Here is a 20,168-nt window from a genome sequence, read left to right as displayed (position 1 = left end):
AGCTCTGCCAGTTAATCTCTTTGGGGGCGGGTTGCTTTCTCAGCCTCAGTAGGGAGGGTGTATCTCAGATCTTCATGGAGACCTGAGTTATTGCCCCTCCTCCCCACTTCTGGTTTTCAGCTGTGTCTTGTTGCACTGATTGGAGCTGGAGAGATTTCTGGAGACCTGTGACTTGGAAGTACTTTGTATCCTCTTTTGTGGAAGGATCAGCCCCTCCCCCAGTTGTGGCCACCTTCAGCTCTGAATGAGTTAGCTTTTTAGGTCATCACCTGCATTCGTCTCCCCCTCACCATCCATCTCTCTCTCTCCCCTTTCTTTTTGGAAGAGAAACTGGCCCTTTCAACACCCCTTGTTCCCTCATCGCCAGGCAAGTGGCTGCGAGCAGTATTTACTGCTCTTTTCCTTGGAGTGAGATCCTTTCTGGGCTCTCAGCCTCACCCCACCCCCAGTCCTGTAAGCAGGGGAGATTCAGGTGCTCACTACCAGGTTTGTTGTGGCTCCTTGGTTTTTTAGAGCTGTTCTTGTAGTCCAGATTTGGTTTTTCATGCTGATTGTTCACAAATGAGTTTACAATCCAGTTTGGTGGTGTAAGCTGGGAGTCTGTGCATCTGCCTACTCCGCTGCCATCTTCAGGTTGCCCATAATATTATTAAGAGTGGTCTAGCTAATTAAATTATCCATTCTCATGCCAACAGGAAATCCATTTCAAAAGACATGATTGAGCAAATTTTTTTGCACAATGAAATGCTACGAGAAAAAGAACAAAAATTAAGACTTGTTTGCTGGGAAATGGTTGTGACAGGTTTGTGTCATTTCACTCAATCTTTGCAAAAACACTCTGAGGTAGGTATAGGTAGGCATTGTTTCCATTATTTTAGATTTAAGAAAAGTAAGGCTTACATAGATTAATTGATTATCCAAAGAAATACAGTTAATTAAGCCTCTATCTTGCACAGTAAGAAAGGAGGAACACTAAACCAAATAGGAAGGTGTGGTTGGGACGGCATCATCAGAAGAAAGCTAAAGGATGGGGCTCACATGAATTCCTTAGCAATCCAATAAGTGAGTAGAATCTGAGATGCTCAGACTTGCAAGTGGAGTAAGACAGACGTTAAAAGTAAACCTGCATTATGTAAGATGATTTATTGGAAGTCAGGAGGAAGTTAAAGTTGATATCTGTTATTACTGACTCTATTTCTAATCTTTGTGTTCATGATTAAATTACTTTCCCTATTGAGGCTTATTAAAGATTTTTTTCATTTCATTCAATAATTCTTCAAAAATAGTTAATGAGAATTTAGAGGTAGAGACAGAATAGTGAACTAAAAACAACATGGTTCCTGCCCACAATATTAATTCAACAAAAGGGTGGTTAGGTACCCCCCAATCCTTGCCTCCTGGTATTCATGCTTTTGATTAAATCTTTTCTTCTTATTCTTCCTCTTCTTTTTTCAGAGAGAGAGAGATAAGAAGGGAGGAAGTGAGGGAAGATAGAGAGAGAGAAAGAGACAGGAAGGGAGACTCATAGTTATATTACTTTAGTTGTTCACTGATTGCTTCTCAGTCATGCCTTGAATGGGGGCTCAAGCCAGCGAACTTGGAATCATGTTGATGATCCTGTTCTCAAGCCTGATGAGCCCACACTCAAATTGGTGACATAAGGTTTTGACCTAGTGTCCCAGGTCAATGCTCTATCCACTGAACCACCACCTGTCAGGATAACCTTTCTTTTTATCTGTGGGTGGCAAGAATTTCATCAAGAAGCAAGAATTCAGGGGACATAGTGAGGTGAAAAGAAATGAGAAAAAGGAAATGTACTCAAGCCTAGATGTTAATATAAGCAATATGCAAGGAAGACAGAATTGCTGACCTATTCCATTAGGACTGAGACATTGAATGGATTTAAACCCTGAAGTAAATGAAACCAGAGACTCAGCAATATGAGAGTTTCAGTTCATCAACAGAAATATTAAATTTATTTTAAAAAGGAAAGTAGATTAGGAGAAACAGAAGAAAATAACTCTTTCTAGACACTATATATACTATATATTTTTTAAAAACTAGTGGTAAATTGGGTCAGATTATTCGAGAGCAGGAAGATAATACAATTTCTTTTTAACATGGCACTGAAGTCTAATATCTAGATGTGACAGTGATATCATTGGATTCAGTGATCAAAGCAATTATTTGAAGAGAATATTCATCAAAATAACTAAACAAAATATAAGTACAAACACTTTTACAGCTTTTTGCCATGTAGCCATTAAAAAAAGGGGAGGATGGGAAAGATAGTCCATGTTGTATGTGCTTCAAAATCTAAGGGTCAGTAGTGGTTAATTGTTTCAGACAGTCCCTGATTTTTCATATGATGTTTTTCTTCCTTTGCATCTGTATTCTGATATAAAGTACTAATAATTACCATGTTCTTTTAATCATTGGTATTATCTGTCTTTAAATCTAAATGAAATTCTGAATGTTATTTCTTCTGGAAATAATTGCAACTTCTTAAAATTAATTGCTTTACAGTTTGACTTGATAAAAAGAAATTAAATTATTTAAATGGGGCATTCTAACAAATGAATGACATTTTTATCTTATTAAAATATATTTTTACCCATAACCCCTTGTGAAGTTAAAAATATCTTTAGATCTCTTCTTTAATATTTGACATTTTAAAGTTATTTGGATATTTTCATAAAAAACATCAATTATTAATTTTAAACATAAGAGCCTATAGTAATATAACTTTTTCTATAACTAGATAAAAATTTGGAAAACATTAATTCAAACAAAAAAAAGAAAAAAAGAATAATTACTAAAATAATATGTTAGAGAGATAAATTCTTTGTCCCATGTTATCCTTCACATGATAGAAGGTAAATGTGAGTCCAGGGAAATTGACTTTTTAACATTTAGCCCAGGTCTTGTAAAAATAGACAAAAAGATTTACTCAGGGAAATGAAGGTTTTTTCTGATTATATTCTTATAGTTATTTTAATAATTTTGAGAACAGAAAAACAAAACAAAACCAAATGTTAACTGAACTTTTGTTATGAGTCTAACACAAGTGTTCACTTAATCTTCAAAATACTCCTATAAAGTAAATACTATTATTACCCCTGTACCATGGATAGAGAGATTGAGGTTTCAAGAAGCTTGACAAATAGCTTAAGATAACATAATTATTAGTCGATGAAGCCCAATATAGAATGACCTAAAATATGTACAAGCAAATGCAAACTCACCTAGGGAAGATTTTAAAAAATGAATTAGAAATTGTATAAAAGCCATACTCTTCACATTGCTTAAACACGGTTGTTGGGCTACTGACCCTGCAGAATGCCAAGCTAGATGACAACTACAGCTTTTATATATACAATGCATTCTTTTTCCACCTTAAAAACTGTTCTTTTTACTTTCTCTGTTCTTTTATAAAGTCTATAGTAGTTTCTCTTCTTCAAAGTGCACAAACCTAGGTCGTCTACTTTAGAGAACTTAGATAAACATATCACTCCTATGTTATACCTTAAAGTATTTACAAAAGGATAGAGGCTGTTTAAAATAAAAAAATAAATAAAAAGATAAAAAAGAATTTATTAGTTCAGAAATTATTCATTCAAACTCAAAATACATCACAAAGGAACTAAGGAAAAAATTCATTTTAAAATTTCTACCATTAGAACACAGGAAAGGTAAAATCAAAATACAATAGAAATATAGTCTAAATGAAATATTGGTAAAATTCTAAAAAAGAAATATTATAAAGTTAATGAAGCAAAATTAAAAACCATTAAATTAGTTTATAATTAGCTATTATCACAAGCTCATAAATCATTTCTATAAACTGAATATGAACAGTAATAATTATGATACATCTCATAGTACTTTACTAGAAATTTGAATCATTTGTCATCAAAAATTAAAAATCAAGCAGGGAGTTATATTGCTTAGAATAAAGATATTCACAGAATTTTGAGAAACAAAGTATTGGAAGAGGTCCAATAAATAATAAAAAAGGAGATTTTAATATGCTTTGTGTTCTTTGAACATCATGAATTTCCTAAAAGGAGCCTGAAATAAGTATTATCCAATGGAAAGCATCACTTATTATAATGGCATCTTGAGACATGATATTCAGATTCAGCAAGAGAAACCCACCAGGGACCCACTGAATGTGGTTTTGGAAGATATCAATTATGAAATGAAATATTCAAACTCTCCTTGATCTCCTTAATAAGCCTTTAGTGGCAGAATCTCCAGTATAAATCCTTAAATATTTCATGCACTGAATTAATTTAACTTATTCTGCAAACCCCTTACTTCTTCTTACCCCGTACCTCACGAAAACTAAATAAAGTAACTTATCCCAGTTTTCTTAGCCTGTATTAAATATTCAGTTCACCACTGGAACAAAATCTAACATTAAAAAAGAAACCACAGTCTTTCTAAGCAGGTAAAAAATGCACTAAAGACCGCTTTTATAATGTCTTTTAATTTGACAATTTATTATTCTACATTTAATAATTTAACTCTGTGCGTAGGAATATGAACCTGACTGGGACTTTTTTTCCTTTTCCTTTTTCTCTTTTTCTCTTTTCTTCTTTCTTTCTCTTCCTTTTCTCCTCTCTCCTCCCTCTCCTCTCTCTCTAAGGTCATGACTTAGCACTAAATATAATTGTCTTACTGCTTTCCTTGTTTCAAAAAACATGTTTAATTAGAGAAGTTGTTATAACATTACAAAAACATGGGACATTTAAGGTACAACATAATTGTTTATTTCTAAGCAAATCTGCCATAGCAATTGGGAATAAGTTTGAATGTATGTTATCTTACATATTAATGTTCTTTAAAATGTAACCTCAAGTAAAAGTAGATTACATAAAATTTTATCAAATAATCATGTTTCACAAAATCACAAGTTTCACAAAAGTTGTTTTATTCAGAAAGTAATGAGAAATTTATTCATTCACATAGCTTTTATATAGTCTTACTTTTCATAATAAAATTTTTGACAGCTAAACTTTAAGACATAATAACAATAGTTTTTCATACTTGAGAAAAGAGAAAAGATAAGCAAGTTTAACTGTGTTACAAATTTGTCTGCACTTACTGTGCTTTATTGTATCCACCTATTACGAAAACAAGGCAGGGGAGAGCGTCAGCAAAGCATACACACAGGTCTAGATCAAGTTGGCTTTAGATTCTGAGCTATCCCTATTAGCAGTGCCCCTTATTCTGAAGCTTCATTTTTATCATTGGAGAGTCTAAGAGTTTGAAATCTGATGGGAACCTTAGAGATTCCCTAGGTCTAACCACTTTTTCCCATTAGCAAACTTAAGATCTGATGAGGGAAAGAGACCTATATTTTTAATTTTGTTCCATAGTAACAGTCAATGGCTCATCTTTGTCTTTAATATAAAAATCAAAATTCCTTACTTGGAATGAAAGACTGCAACGTCCTGGCCTCTGGTTTGGATGCCCATAAACTCACCTCGCCTGGAACACCCCACCACAACCTGTCCTCCTTTAGTCTAAGAGTCAGGAGGATTTGTCTGTTAGGTTCGGGGAGGTGTGCTGTGGCTGCCAGAGTCTAACTCTTGAAGGGGCAGGAACAGGGAAGTGCTGATAGGGTCCCTGTGAGGCTGAGAACAAAGAGATCAGCACAAAGCTGGGCAAACATCCTGCATTCTATTGGTTAGAGAGACCCTTATCAGAAGTTTATGTTTGAAATTTGCCACTGAGCTAAATAAACCCTTCCCCTGTTGCTATGTTGCGCGTGAACCCCCTAGCAAATAGCAAACTGTCACACTTACTTCTGTATAATGCTTGCTCACTTAGGATATATAAGGACCTAGTTGTAAGCACCGCACCCGACTCTCATTTGTAGCCCCCTGTGGGTACGGTGTCTCCGGACACCTTGAGAGTTCATCCCTGCACAGGTTAAACTTGGCCAATAAAGTAAGATCTGAACCCCTGAAAGTCTCCGACGTTTGTTCTCACGCTTGGTGGATGTAACATTCTCCAGTCAGGTCAAATATTAGATCCTCAGCAAACATTTCTCTAACCTCTCTCTTACGTTTCACTCCTCATATTGAACAGTAATTTCCAGACATAGGAAATCATTTATACCTGTGCCCTAATATTTTGCATACTGCTTTGCTGATAGTAGATGCTAAAAAGGTATTTTTTTTAGTTAATAAGTAAATGTATGACATTTGATTAATGATTAAGCAGCCTTTTGCCTAAACATCAAATTAATCTTTGATTCTCGCTTCATTCGTACCTATCTATCCAAAAATTTCTCTTTATCCTCTAGATTCAATTTTCTAATAATTCTGTTCTTTTTTATTTTATTTGTATTACCATGTTTTAGATAATAAGCAGCTCACTTTTGTATGACTGCAAATGTGCCTTAACTGACACTCACATTTCTATTCTTGACCTCCTCTAGAGTGCTATCTTTTAGAATAGATCCAGAATTCCATAACTTCTCATCCTCTCTCTGCTACTTCCCTGCTTTTGAATTGTGGTCACTTCTTGCCTGCTTGCCATATGATTCCCTAAAAGGTCCTCCAAAGTTCACCCTTACCCCCACATAGCCTATTCCTAACAAAGCCACTGAAGTGGTCATTTTAAAAGTTGCTATGTCATGTCACTTTTATGACAAAATGGGAAATGAATGATAAGTCTTTATATTATCTTATAAGGGCCTGCAGTTATGAAGCTTTTTCTCTCTTTAATTTTCTCTTCTTCTTTTTTATCTTTTAAGTGAGAGGAGGGGAAATAGAAAGACAGACTTCTGCATGTGCCCTGACCAGCATCTACCTGGCAACCTCAGTCTGGGGTTGATGCTCAAACCAACCAAACCATCCTCAGCACCCAGGGCTGATGTTTGAACCAGTCAAGCCACTGGCTGCAGGAGGAGAAGAGAGAGAAGAGAAAGAAAGAGGGGAAGAGAAACAGATGGTCGCTTCTCATGTGTACCCTGACCAAGGATCAAACCCAGGACATCCTCATGCCAAGCTGACAATCTATCCACTGAACCATATGGCCAGGGCTCTCTTTAATTTCATTCACTAATCTCCAGTTTCTTAATATATTTCAGCCTTGTGGCCTTCCTTAATGTTTCTGAAATATTCAAATACACTTGTTCTTGGACCCTTTGACAAAATATTCCCTCTGCCTGGAACTCTCAACATGTAGTTGCTTGGTTATCACCTCCTCATTCGTCCTTTCATCTGTCTACATCTTATTTTCTCAATGTAGGCTTTTTCCTGAATGCCTTTTAACACTGCACATTGCCAACAATCTCACATAGAGTATTCTTATGCCTACCTTTCCCCCTTAGTTTTCCAGTTTCCATAACACTTATAACTTCAAACACGTTATTTAATTTGCTCTTTTTTATATCTATAGCCTGTCTTCTCTTGCTAGAATGTAAACTCTATGAGGGCAGGAATCTTTGCTTTCTTTTTTAATTCATCCCAAACACTTTAAAATTGTCTAGAACGTGGGAAATGCTCAATGAATATTTTTTAATGAGTGCCAACATAGTATAGAGGCATTTTGCAGCTATTCCTTTAGAGATTAGAAGTCAAATTTTTCCACAACGTCCAGTGGACATATTAACTTCTTTTTTGTAAATAATTATATATCCTTTTGCCCTTCCTTTTTTTTTTCTTTTTTGTTTTGCAAGACAGAAGGTGAGAAGCATCAACTTATAGATGCATCACATTAGTTGTTCACTGATTGCTTCTCATGCATGCCTTGCTAAGGCGGGCAGGCTCTAGCCCACTCAGTAACCCCTTACTCAAGCCAGAGACATTGGGCTCAAGCCAGCAACGTGGGATCATGTTGATGATCCCATGCTCAAGGTGGTGCACCTGCTCTCAAGCTGGATGAGCTGCTTTCAAGCCGGCGACTTCAGGGTTTCAAACCTTTGACCTCAGCATTCCAGGTTGATGCTCTATCCACTGCACCATGCCTAGTCAGGCTCTTTTTCCTTTTTTCCAAGTTTTATTTATCTATCATCAGTAACAGTGTTTCTTCCAGCCTCCACTGACAGTCTTTCCTAAAGAATCAATTCAATTTGGATGACAAAGTGCAAACAAGAATGAGTTTGAGTGTGATAAAGCTCTACCCTCGGGGAAGTAAGAGTGAGAAGAAAGGATTGAGGAACAGAAACACAATTGTTGGAGTTCAAGTTCATATTGGAATCCAAAAATAACCGTAGTTCAAGCACGGATAGGGAAGGTGGAGTTAGTGCACAAGAATAAGGATCAGAGAAACAGTAGATATAAACTACAAAAGAGGCCTCCCAAAAACTCAACTAAAAATGAAACAAAGAGCAAGGAGAGTCTAAATTCAGGCAGTTGATGATGAGCACATTTGTAGGAAATGCAAAAGCATGGCTAAGTGATGGGAGCAGATTTAAAGGCACTAATAACAAATGGCAATTGACAAAATAGATTGTTTTAGCCTGTAAATTATAGATTCATCTCTTGATTCTGATAACCAGCCCCCAAGTATGACTATTAAAGACTTGACATGGTCACAACATTAGAATGATAGGTAGTAAAGAAGTTCACTTTTCATTTACTAAAATTTATTCCTCTATTTACAATTTCTCAACTCTGTTCTAAGTCAGGTCATTTAACCTATTCATAAACTACTCTGGGAAGTAGTCTGAAGTGGTATCATAAAGTCTCATTCTTTTTCCTCTTATTTTCCTGCTCATCTGAATATATTGCTAAGAGTTCTTCAGTTGTTTCTGTTACATATTCAATACATCTTCAAATCTTATTCAACGAGAGGCTTGTTTAAATATGTCCAGTGAGCTAACAGTACAATAGTTATTTAAAAAGTGCTTCCTGATATTGTGAATTTTAGTTAATAAAATTACCTGAAGTTCCAGAATAATCTGTTGTCCTTACAAAACTTAATATTTTTTTGGTGTGAACTTTATTAACAAATAAAGCTATTTGGCCCTGGCCGGTTAGCTCAGTGGTAGAGTGTTGGCCTGGCGTGCAGGAGTCCTGGGTTCGATTCCCGGCCAGGGCACACAGGAGAAGCACCCATCTGCTTCTCCACCCCTCCCTCTCTCTTCCTCTCTGTATCTCTCTTCCCCTTCCGCAGCCAAGGCTCCACTGGAGCAAAGTTTGCCCGGGTGCTGAGGCCTCTGCCTCAGGCGCTAGAATGGCTCTGATTGCAGCAGAGCAATGCCCCAGATGGGCGGAGCATCGCCCCCTGGTGGGCATGCCGGGTGGATCCCGGTCGGGTGCATGCGAGAGTCTGTCTGACTGCCTCCCCGTTTCCAACTTCAGAAAAATACAAACAAAACAAAACAAAAAAACAAATAAAGCTTTTGAAAATTTTCTGCTTCTACTTTCTTGAAATATATTATTTTTGAAATATTGGCTTATAATACTTTGAGGTAATATTGATGTTAAAAGCATAAAACAGAGGTAATATGTCTGAATTTAGGACTTTAGAAAGAACTATTTGCCATGTTAATTAAAATGCTTATGAAGGATTTTTAAAAGTTGTCTGCAGCTAGTTTTCATGGATATATTTGGTCTTTGTAGAAGCATATGGAAATTCATATTTAACTTGACAGTATTTTGCACATCATACACCTTCAGAGTAACTTGCAAAGTAGAAACACTTCCATATGCTAGGAAATGGCTTGTCTAATATGCTGAGAGTCAAGAAGGAACTATATATTCTACAATAAAAAATTTTAAAATATTTTTTTAAACATTGTGAATTATGGAAATAAAGATCAAAAGGACAATGTCCCTGTACTCAAGAAATTTAGAATTTATTATCAGTTGTTCAAGCAGTTCCCTTTAAAAATAAAATGAGCTAAATGGCCATTTTCTATCTAAGTTGCCATGGCTTGGGCCACAGCTTATTGAAGAGGGATTACTATGGGAACCGAGACAAGCTGTCTATACATGAACTGATCATGATGCAGACAGACCTCACTCTAGAGAAGAAAAATGATTCACATCCTATGAAGCCTTCTCTTTGGAGTAGAATAAACACAAGTGGGCAAAAAGAAAATAGATGAGCTGAGTTTAGACCTTGTTCCGGAGCATATTTTACACATGTTCCCGTGGTGGCTGCAGTTAGCCCACCCCAGTGGAAGCACCAGGACCCAGTGGACCTTTGTGATGCGCAGTTCTACAGGCTGCCCACGCAGCCTGTGTCACAGCAATAATGAAGTGCCAGATGGACACATGTATTTTCTCAACAAGAACAAATAAAAGTTTAGAAATAGCTCTTCATCTTAATAATTTTTAAAAATTTAAAAATGCTGTAAATTTCAAAGGTTACTCTAAGGATAAAACTTGAAACAATTAAGACAAAAGCTGAAGCTCTTTGATAAGTTTTACTCTTTGTGTCTTAAAGGTTCCATGAGCTCATATATCTTCAGAGACAATAAACTGCAATTTTAGAACAGAAAAATTAATTTTGAGGTTTCAAAAGACTTCTATTTTCCCAAATTAATGATTATGTCATTATTTTCTAAGAGCAGTGTTTTTCAAGCAACAGTGGCTTTAATTTATCTTTTTATATTGGTAAATATTATTTAGGCTTTCTTTTAAGAGCCACAATTACTTTATCTCTTCAGTTGAAAAAATCATATTATTTGCTAAATTAAAAAATATATATTGATTAATTTTTTTAAGAGAGAAAGGGAGAGAGACAGATACAGAGACTGAGAGAAACAGTGACTTGTTCTACTAAGTCATGCTGTCATTGGTTGATCCTTGTATGTGATCTTACTAGGGATCAAACCTGCAACCTGGCCATGTTAAGACCATATACTAACCACTTGAGTTACCCAGTTAGGCCTATTTGCTGAATTTTTTAAAACTTTGATCACTTCTCAGTACATAAATATTATTTTTATGATCACAGCTTGTATTTACCACAAGTGAAAATTACCTGGACAATTTTGCATGATAAAAATGGTCATGCCAAAAAGATGAGATATCCTGTAGAGCTATTGATCTAAAATGCTTTCCAAATGAAAATAGGTGTAGGTTACTGTCATGATTCCATAGATAAGTTTTCTTCAATCAACTTGTCTTCTTTGGAAACCTTACAGGGAGAATCTTGGGACTAGGAGCTACAGCAGGTTAAACCCACTCTACGAGTGTGGCTTTAAAACCCCATGAGAACATGAAGCAAAATCAATTTTACCACTGTTTATAATTTTAAAGTGTTGTAGAATGGGGATAAAGAGCAATTTTATGATAAAAGATAAACTGGTACGTATTAAATCAATAACTCAGATCCATAAAAATTTTAAGGAAGAGTATAAAAAGGAAAAGATCACTTGACATATATTTTTAAGAAATGTCATTTAAGTAAGTCTTCTTTATACTTCCTTAAATTTGTGAAACTATTCAAGTGAAATCTCCCTCCTCTCTCTCATAGGCAAAAATTTCAACTTTCAGAATAGCAGTAAATTTATTCATTTAGTTAACGGACCATTCCAATTTACAAAGGATTTGTTGCTGTAAGTTTCCCTACCACCTTGCTCAAGATTTTCCCGAGCAACTTTAAGTTAGACATCTATCCCTCCACTGCTCCAACGACCTGTCTGAGAATTCACCTAGCATTTATGAAAAAGCTGCCTTGTGGCATATTTTTAACTTTGTGTTACCTGTTATTTAATCATTCATTTGACTATTGACATAGTATCTCTCTAAACATATTGTAAGATTTTAAAAGCATAGCCAATATCTTACATTTATTTCCATCTATGAAAGCTTCTTGTACAAAAATATTTGTTGGTTATATTCATTTTATCTTCTCAATTCACTCAGGATCATTTTCTTCACAAAAAATCAATGAGTACTTTAGAAAGGACACTTTTGTTGGAGTAAGGTAAATGAGAGTTTCACCACATTTATTTATTGAGATTAGAGAGTTTCAAAAATATATTGGAAGTCCTCATTATTTGATTACAAATAAAAATATCAGAAAAAGATATTTAAAAGAAATAAATTTAAGCCAATTGCCATACTCTTATAGAGAAAATATAAAATATTTGCTTGATATGCTCTTGAAAAACTGTTTAACACTGTAAAAAAATGTAAACTTATAATTTTGATAATATACAGATTAAAATTATAATATGCTAATTATTACAAAAAATAAATAAAATAGTTTTGATTTTTAATGTACTTTGACAAGTACAATGCTAAGAAAGTACAATCTCTTTTATATTAAATTTAACTTTTTCATTATAACAATAAAGATGATCATTTCTACAAAAAATTTTGAAGCATTCATTGTTTCCTTTTAATCCCTGATGTTCAAGTCATTTGCTTTTCAAGTACCGCGTCTAATTTCATCTACTTCATCTGTTAATGGTTTTAACTCTGACAGATTCTTATTGTTCATGATTTTGTGATTCAGCAGATCTTTATAGTATCTCTTGCCTCATGAAATCCTGAATCTCTTGAAATACTTTACTTTATAATACATTTCATTTTCACTGTGTTATCCAAAATTTAGAATATTTTACACTCAGCAGGAGACCAAGAATTATTTTTATAGTAATTCATAGAGATAAATGCTAATACTAACTGGGAAGATGTGCCAAGTCAAGGCTAATTTTATAAGTCTGTAGTTCATTAGTGAATATTCTTATCATATCAATCTTTGTTTTTTTAGATTACCATGTGTCTTTGAGAATTGGGTAATGCTTTGATAATCAAGAACTCTTGAAATTTATAATCAGATAAAATTAATGGTTAAAAAGTAAACAAGTAGTAGAGTTAAATATAGAATTGGTGTCCTCTACAAATGTTTATTGTTAAAATCAAGACTGCGCATGAGATACTCCTAGGCAAAAAGACCAAGCGTTGAGGCATTGAGAAAATCCTTATAAAATATAAAAGAGTAATCCCAGACACTGGAACAGAAGCAAGAGAAAATGGTACACTGGAAGCTTTGGCTGAGGGAGGTAAACTTTAATGATATAGGAGATGGCCAAGTATATCTAACGTGGCTAAGAGATCAAGAAGTTGTGGCTGAGCAGTCATCCATTTAATAATGAACACCTAATTCCAGTAATAGGCTAAATAGGTATAATAGATGCCTTGAGAAGTCTAAGTCATATTTCAACTAGAGTTTCTAATCATTTCAAAATCTTCTGAGTTTGGCCAATCCCAAATGAAAGTCTCTGGAGTCTTGTGAATTTACACACCTTGTTACTGCCACCTACACTTCTTTGTTTTCTGTCTTTAACAAGGAGATCTTATGCAGGTACTAGACAAGGATGTGATAATTAGTAAGTCAGAGAGGATCACTGAGAAACCAAAACAAGGTTTAAAATATAAGTACGTTTTGGGTAGTGGCATTCTCCAGCATTGTCTGGAGAAGTATAGTGAATCAAATATATCAATTCAGCATTGCCCAGGACAAAGATGCTTTATATATTCTCCCACGTAATATTAATTGTAAAGTTGGGGCAAGTATGGCATAAGATTATAATTGTCTAAGTCTTTTTGCTAAAATTTTGATAATTACTTTAATCTCTCTAAGGTTTTTCTAAATATTGTTTGATGTACCTTCTTTTTCTTTTCTTTCAAGTTGCTAAATGATAGTAATAATGAATTACATTTCTGAGTGCTAACATTTGCCCTATCCACACACAGAAATCAGCCATCTTCTTCGGCTGGCTCTTTTTAACCTGCAAATTACTTATTATAATAAGAGATGACTCAAGTTCTTAACAAAGTTTTAAAAATGTTATCTCTATTTAAAGTCTTCAATCAAACAACTTTAGATGATTATGAAAATGCGTTGGCATGATTTGAAATTCTAGCATTTTCATTAAACTTATCATTAGGCCCCATTCTTGGTCACTCTGAGCTTTTTTTTTTTTTTTCTTTTTACAGAGACAGAGAGAGGGATAGATAGGGACAGACAGGAATGGAGAGAGATGAGAAGCATTAATCATTAGTTTTTTGTTGCGACACCTTAGTTTTTCATTGATTGCTTTCTCATATGTGCCTTGACCATGGGCCTTCAGCAGACTGACTAACCTCTTGCTCGAGCCAGCAACCTTGGGTCCAAGCTGGTGAGCTTTTGCTCAAACCAGATGAACCTGCGCTCAAGCTGGCGACCTTGGGGTCTTGAACTTGGTTCTTCTGCATCCTAATCTGATGCTTTATCCACTGTGCCACCACCTGGCCAGGCTACTCTGAAGCTTTTAAAAAGTTTTCAGGAGAAACAAGCCTCTCCAGGAATCTAATCCATGGGAGCACTGGGTGTTTGTTATGCCAGCATAGACAGTGAGGAACAGCAGTGTTTCAGTATGTGTGATGTCACTGAATAGGATGAAAAAACAAATGGTAGAAGGAAAATTAATAGCTTATATGACCTGCTCCTATATTCATTCCAGAGTCTCTCTCTAAGAAAAAAGAAGGGATGGTAGAATCTTGAATTGCAGTCTATGGACTCTGATAGAAGAATCTTTTTATGGGCTTCAGATAGCTTTGAAATCATTAAAATAAAAAAGTTAAATAATCATCTAAAATGTACCAGAAAAATTTATAAAGTTAAAAAGAATAATTAAAAGGTATTTAAGTACTCTTTCTAGTGATATTTTTCTTTTTTTTAATTGATTTTGAGAGCGAGAGAGAAATAGAGGCAGGAAGAGAGAGAGAGGGAGAAAAGAGATTGAGAAGCATCAACTCATAGTTGCTTCACTTTAGTTGTTATATGGTTCTCATATGTGCCTTGAGGGGGGGAGGGTTAAGCCAAGCCAGTGACGCCTTGCTCAAGCCAGCAACCTTGGGCTTAAGCCAGCAACTTGGTGCTCAAGCTGGCAACCTCGAAGTTTTGAACCTGGGACCTCCTCATCCAGATTGACTCTCTATCCATTGCACCACCACCAGTCAGCCAGTGATGCATTTCTGATTGTCAAATTCTTACAATTGGAAGTATTTCCTTTCAGACTTTAGAGCAATAATTACTAACTTTATAGACTGAATAGAAGTCAGCCCTCCAGGAAAAAGGTACAAGATGGCATTTCTCATGATCAGTCCTAATTTATTATAATTCTTAGCTATATACAAGGTTTAGCATATAACACTGCAGTGAGAAAAAAAGTGATGACAAACTAGAAAAGGTTAAATTCCAATTGGGAATAACAGCTTGAGTTATGATGCTTAATGCAGTGGATTGCCTCTAACCTCTACTCATTCCCTTTATTGGCAAAATGTTCTTGGAAAAAGTCTTAGGTCATTGGTTTTGAAGAATGGTCAAAGTGTCTATTGAAACAAAACAAAAAAAGAAAGAAAAAAGGAAGTGAAGTATCTTGGTAGAGATGTAATTTACTGATTGCTAATGGAAGCATCATATAGAACAGTGGTCCCCAACCTTTTTTGGGCCACGGACCGGTTTAATATCAGAAAATATTTTCATGAACCGGCCTTTAGGGTGGGATGGATAAATGTATCACATGACTGAGACAAGCATCAAGAGTGAGTCTTAGACGGATGTAATAGAGGGAATCTGGTCATTTTTTAAAAATAAAACATCGTTCAGACCTAAATATAAATAAAATGGAAATAATGTAAGTTATTGATTCTCTGCAGACCGATATCAAATGGTCCACAGACTGGTACCGGTCCGCGGCTTTAGGGTTGGGGACCACTGATATAGAATATATTTCAAAATTCCACACTGAAGAAAAAAAGAAAACAAAACTAAACTAAACTAAAACAAAATAAATTATATACTAAATATTACATTTTTAGAGTGCAGGTTTACCTAACCTGGGAACCACTCTCAACATCACGTGGGCCATAATGCCACGTGATGGCATTTCCCAGCCTTGATGAACACGTGCACAGGCTGTTTAACTTTCAGCTTCTTTCTGTTCTACCTCTTTATCAAGGCTTTTGACTACACTATTATTTCATTATAAACATATATCCAAATTATATAAAAATAATTTATATATATATAATATATACTTAAAAGTACTTGATAAAGAATGACTGTACCAAGAAATATTATTTGAATACTATTTATTTGAGATAATATGGTTAGCCACTAGATGTCACCCTTTTTTAAGCAACAAAATTTGCAGTATCAACATTAGTTCTATTCTCTAGGGTATTAAGTTAGCACGGTTGGAACTGCCATTCCGACATCACATAAACAACAACAACAAAAAAAAACTCCCTATCAAACAAACAACAGCAACCAGAGGTTCCTATAAGGAGGGCTTTGTAAGTCAAGTCTGATCTGAGTCTTTTCAGTCTCCAAAGCCAGATAGTTAAAATACAACAATAGTTAAAACAAAGAATATTTTTTTAAAAAGTTAAAAGCATGACTCTTGTACAAATATAAAATAAATATGCAAAAAGATCTCATTCAACTCATTAATTAGTGAGCCAGTAAGATGTAAGGCTGCTACAAAAGAGAATCAAGGAATAAATTTAGTCAGTCTGTCAAAACCCTGCTAAAATGAACTTGGAGTTAGGAACAAAATTATAAAATGCCAGTCAGAAAACATAATCTTTGGGATTGTTTCCTGCTTGAGAGAAATGATTTCTACTAGGCAAGTCTACAAATTAAAATGCAACTTCACAGCCTGATCAGGTGGTGGCACAGTGGATAGGGTCACCAGCTTCTGCATGGGTTCATCTGGTTTGAGCAAAGCTCACCAGCTTGAGCCCAAGATCGCTGGCTCGAGCAAGGGGTCACTCGGTGTGCTGTGGCCCCGGGTCAAGGCACATATGAGAAATCAATCAATGAACAACTAAGGAAGGAACTGCAACGAAGAATTGATGTTTCTCATCTCTCTCCATTCCTGTCTGTCTTTCCCTATCTGTCCCTCTTTCTGACTCTCTCTGGGTCTCTGTAAAACAAATAAATAAATAATTTTAAATAAAATGCAACTTCACAAAGAGACAACGAAGTTCTTAGCCTGAGTGTGGAATCACCCGTAATGCTTAAGGGGCTGTGCTTAGGGCTCTACATGCATCATCCCATTTTATGCTCATGATAACTGACCACGAGGTAGATGCTGATATTATCTTTATTTAGAGGCCAGGAACAGAACTCTGAGATGTCAAGGAACATTCTTCAGGTTATGGACAGGCAAGTGGTAAAGCTGGCATGTGAATCTGGTCTGCCTAGATGGTCTTTCTCCTGGGAACACAGATTTAGCAGCTACTGTATTTAGAGAAGATTGGGATTCTACAAGATGTAGCCAATGTGAGGATACTACAACCCTGGCTCCTGCTTCTCATCCATAAAGGACAAATATGGTGATAGTAATCTCAAGTAAGAGATTGATGTTGTAAGACTGGAACTTAAGTGTTAACACTTGCATTCTCTAGAATATGTGTAGTTTACTTGTCATATCCTCCTACCACTCCCAGTGGATAAACTTTTGGGATGATGTAATATGTCAGATCCTCTGTTGTAATTTAAATAAGTTGGAAGTGGGAAGTGTTTGGGGTGGTAGATCTTCAGACAGAAGCCAGAATTATTTTACATGCTGGAAAACAAGTATGCTAGGTAAAATGTTGTCAATGGGATTTGCTAAAACTGGAAAAAGCCTTTTTAAAATATGCATGATATTTTTATAATACATAGCTTCTATGCCTTTCAGAGATTTTGGGACACGGGGAGAAAGCAAATGGGCTGACACTCTCTAGAGGAAGATGTCTGCCTGGAAGAATACCTGCCTAGAGAAAATGCTCTATTTAATGTAATTAATTAATTAATTAATTAATTTTTAGCAAAAGAGACCAGGACAGAGAGAGGGATAGATAGGGGCAGAAAGACAGGAACGCAGAGAGATGAGAAGAATCAATCATCAGTTTTTCGTTGCAACACCTTAGTTGTTCATTGATTGCTTTCTCATATGTGCCTTGACCGTGGGCTTTCAGCAGACCGAGTAACCCCTTGCTCAAGCCAGCGACCTTGGGTCCAAGCTGGCGAGCTTTTGCTCAAACCAGATGAGCCTGTGCTCAAGCTGGCGACCTCGGGGTCTTGAACCTGGGTCCTCTGCATCCCAGTCCGATGCTCTATCCACTGCGCCACTGCCTGGTCAGGCTCATCAGGCTCTACTTAATTTTAAAACTTTCAAATCTTCAAGAAATTTTAGACAAGATTAAATGAACTATAGAAAATTATCTTAAATTTCTAGGCTTTACATGTGTATTACCTCAGAAATGTGAGGTGCTCCAAGCTTTATTATTAATTCAGTTTCAATTCTTGTAAAGTTTACACCACTCAGCCAGTGGCTGAAAAGACTAAAAAAACTAATCAAACATTGTTATATTACCTCTTAAGAGTCTAGACAGTCTCCTTATCACACATACTCTGATACAACTATGAAAGATTTTTTTCCAGAATATTATTTCGTTATCTTCATACCAGATAAAAGTAAAAAGAATACTGTGAGTTCCTCGGTCAAATAAAAATGTGTAAATTTGTTGGTGTATCTATCACATCTGCTTTTACATTTGCTCTCAAAAATGAAGAACATTGTATAAAATAGAAAAAGTATTAGTCTTTATGTAGCCAGTCTGTTATTTAGTGATCAGCTTCTTCAAATTTCATGGATTATAAAATCTCTTATGACACAAGATATTCCTTACAAGATCATCATCATATAATGTTTCTAGCTTTAGATGTGATTTTAATAATAACACCCCACATTTAGGGCTCTATTAGGCACATCTATAGTTGCCTTTGATTTATTCATTAAAGTGAGAAATCAGAACTTTCTTGAAGTCTAATTTTTGAAAAAAATGAAGTAGTCCGATTGCATTAAACCATCTGCTCTACATGATTACAGTGACTCATTTTTTGCATTGAAGCTTCCCTTTTTGTGATTAAATTTCTTATGCAACCAATTGAACTCTTTGGAAAGCATTTATTTCTGATAAAGCACATCATTGTTAATACAGTGATAAAATAATTATAATCAATCTAGATTCTTAATGGATAGCATTTTAAAGAATTCATGCAAATTTAGCATAAGACAAATTGATTTATTCATCACCAAACAGAATAAAAGATGGTACTCACGCAGGTTTAATTTTACCGGCATGCTTTTCATGGACAAAGGCACCAGCAAGACCTCCTGCTCCTGCATTTAAATACTGGATTGAAAAGAAATTATATGGGTTTATCTGAATATATGACAAAGATATACAATGTAATCAGACTGGTTTTGTTATGAAACAACTTTTGACCATTTTGAAATGTGTGATTATTTGAATATTCATAATAAAACAAAATTTGGGGTTGTCTTAGTCAAAGAAAAACAAATGAATTATTAATTGAGAATAAATAACTACCATTTTTTTGGCCAAATTTTGCCCCAACTCGTAGATAACAGTTCCACAGAAGTTGACTTAATTTCAAAGCATATGTATTTCAATTATTTTGTAACAAAATATTTAAATAATAATAGAAGTATCATATTTAAAAAAGACCTAAATTAGAATAAAATTGATATCATTTCTGTGCTCCCTGTCAGTTAAATTGTCTTCAAATGCCAATATCAACTTAATTCCATAAAAATTATTTTACACATATAGAAGTTTTACAATGTATCACTCAAAACTAAAAAATTTTAATTTGAATTAATTTTTGTGAAGTTTTTTTTTTCTATTAACTCCTGACTTTATATAGCAACCAGGGAATTAAAGAAATAAGTACCCTATAGTGATTGCAAACACCAAATTTAACTATTGTATTATTCTATTGTATGACTCTTTAATTAACCAAAATCAGAAAATATACTAATTAAAACAATGGAGGAAAATAATTCAAATAGTTAAAATTGTTCACCTAAACAGTTTTTTAAGTTAGCTTTTTTTAGCTTCTTTTTCTTTAAATTAGCTTAATACTAATATAGAATAAAATGATGTAAATGTATTATTAAGTAGTTTGTACCTTATAGGAGCACCAACAGGCAAAATCAACTCCCCAGTCATGTAAGTGGAGCTCAACATTTCCAACTGCATGTGCAAGATCAAAGCCAACAAAGCAGCCCTGGGGGAAAACAGAACAAGTTTGAAATTTGTTTAATGATTAGAAATAGTAAGTACAAATATCTTTAAGCAAAACTGTTATAAAATAAAAATAATTCATCCATCAGTACAGTT

General features: G+C 34.9%; 1 protein-coding gene across 1 annotated transcript in view; it reads right to left on the bottom strand.

Moving 5' to 3' along the window:
- KYNU (kynureninase) overlaps positions 1-20,168 on the bottom strand; it is a 111,195-nt gene that overhangs the window by 26,792 nt on the left and 64,235 nt on the right. The window contains exons 9-10 of the mRNA XM_066345478.1: positions 19,957-20,055; positions 19,084-19,157 (exon numbers count right to left, since the gene is read on the bottom strand). Coding sequence (XP_066201575.1) covers positions 19,084-19,157; positions 19,957-20,055 — 173 coding nt within the window. The remainder of the gene's footprint in view (positions 1-19,083; positions 19,158-19,956; positions 20,056-20,168) is intronic.

The sequence above is a fragment of the Saccopteryx leptura genome, chromosome 7 (genome assembly GCF_036850995.1).
Source record: "Saccopteryx leptura isolate mSacLep1 chromosome 7, mSacLep1_pri_phased_curated, whole genome shotgun sequence".
NCBI lineage: Eukaryota > Metazoa > Chordata > Mammalia > Chiroptera > Emballonuridae > Saccopteryx > Saccopteryx leptura.
Note: the sequence above shows the minus strand (reverse complement) of the source record. Positions and strands in the feature narration are given on the sequence as shown.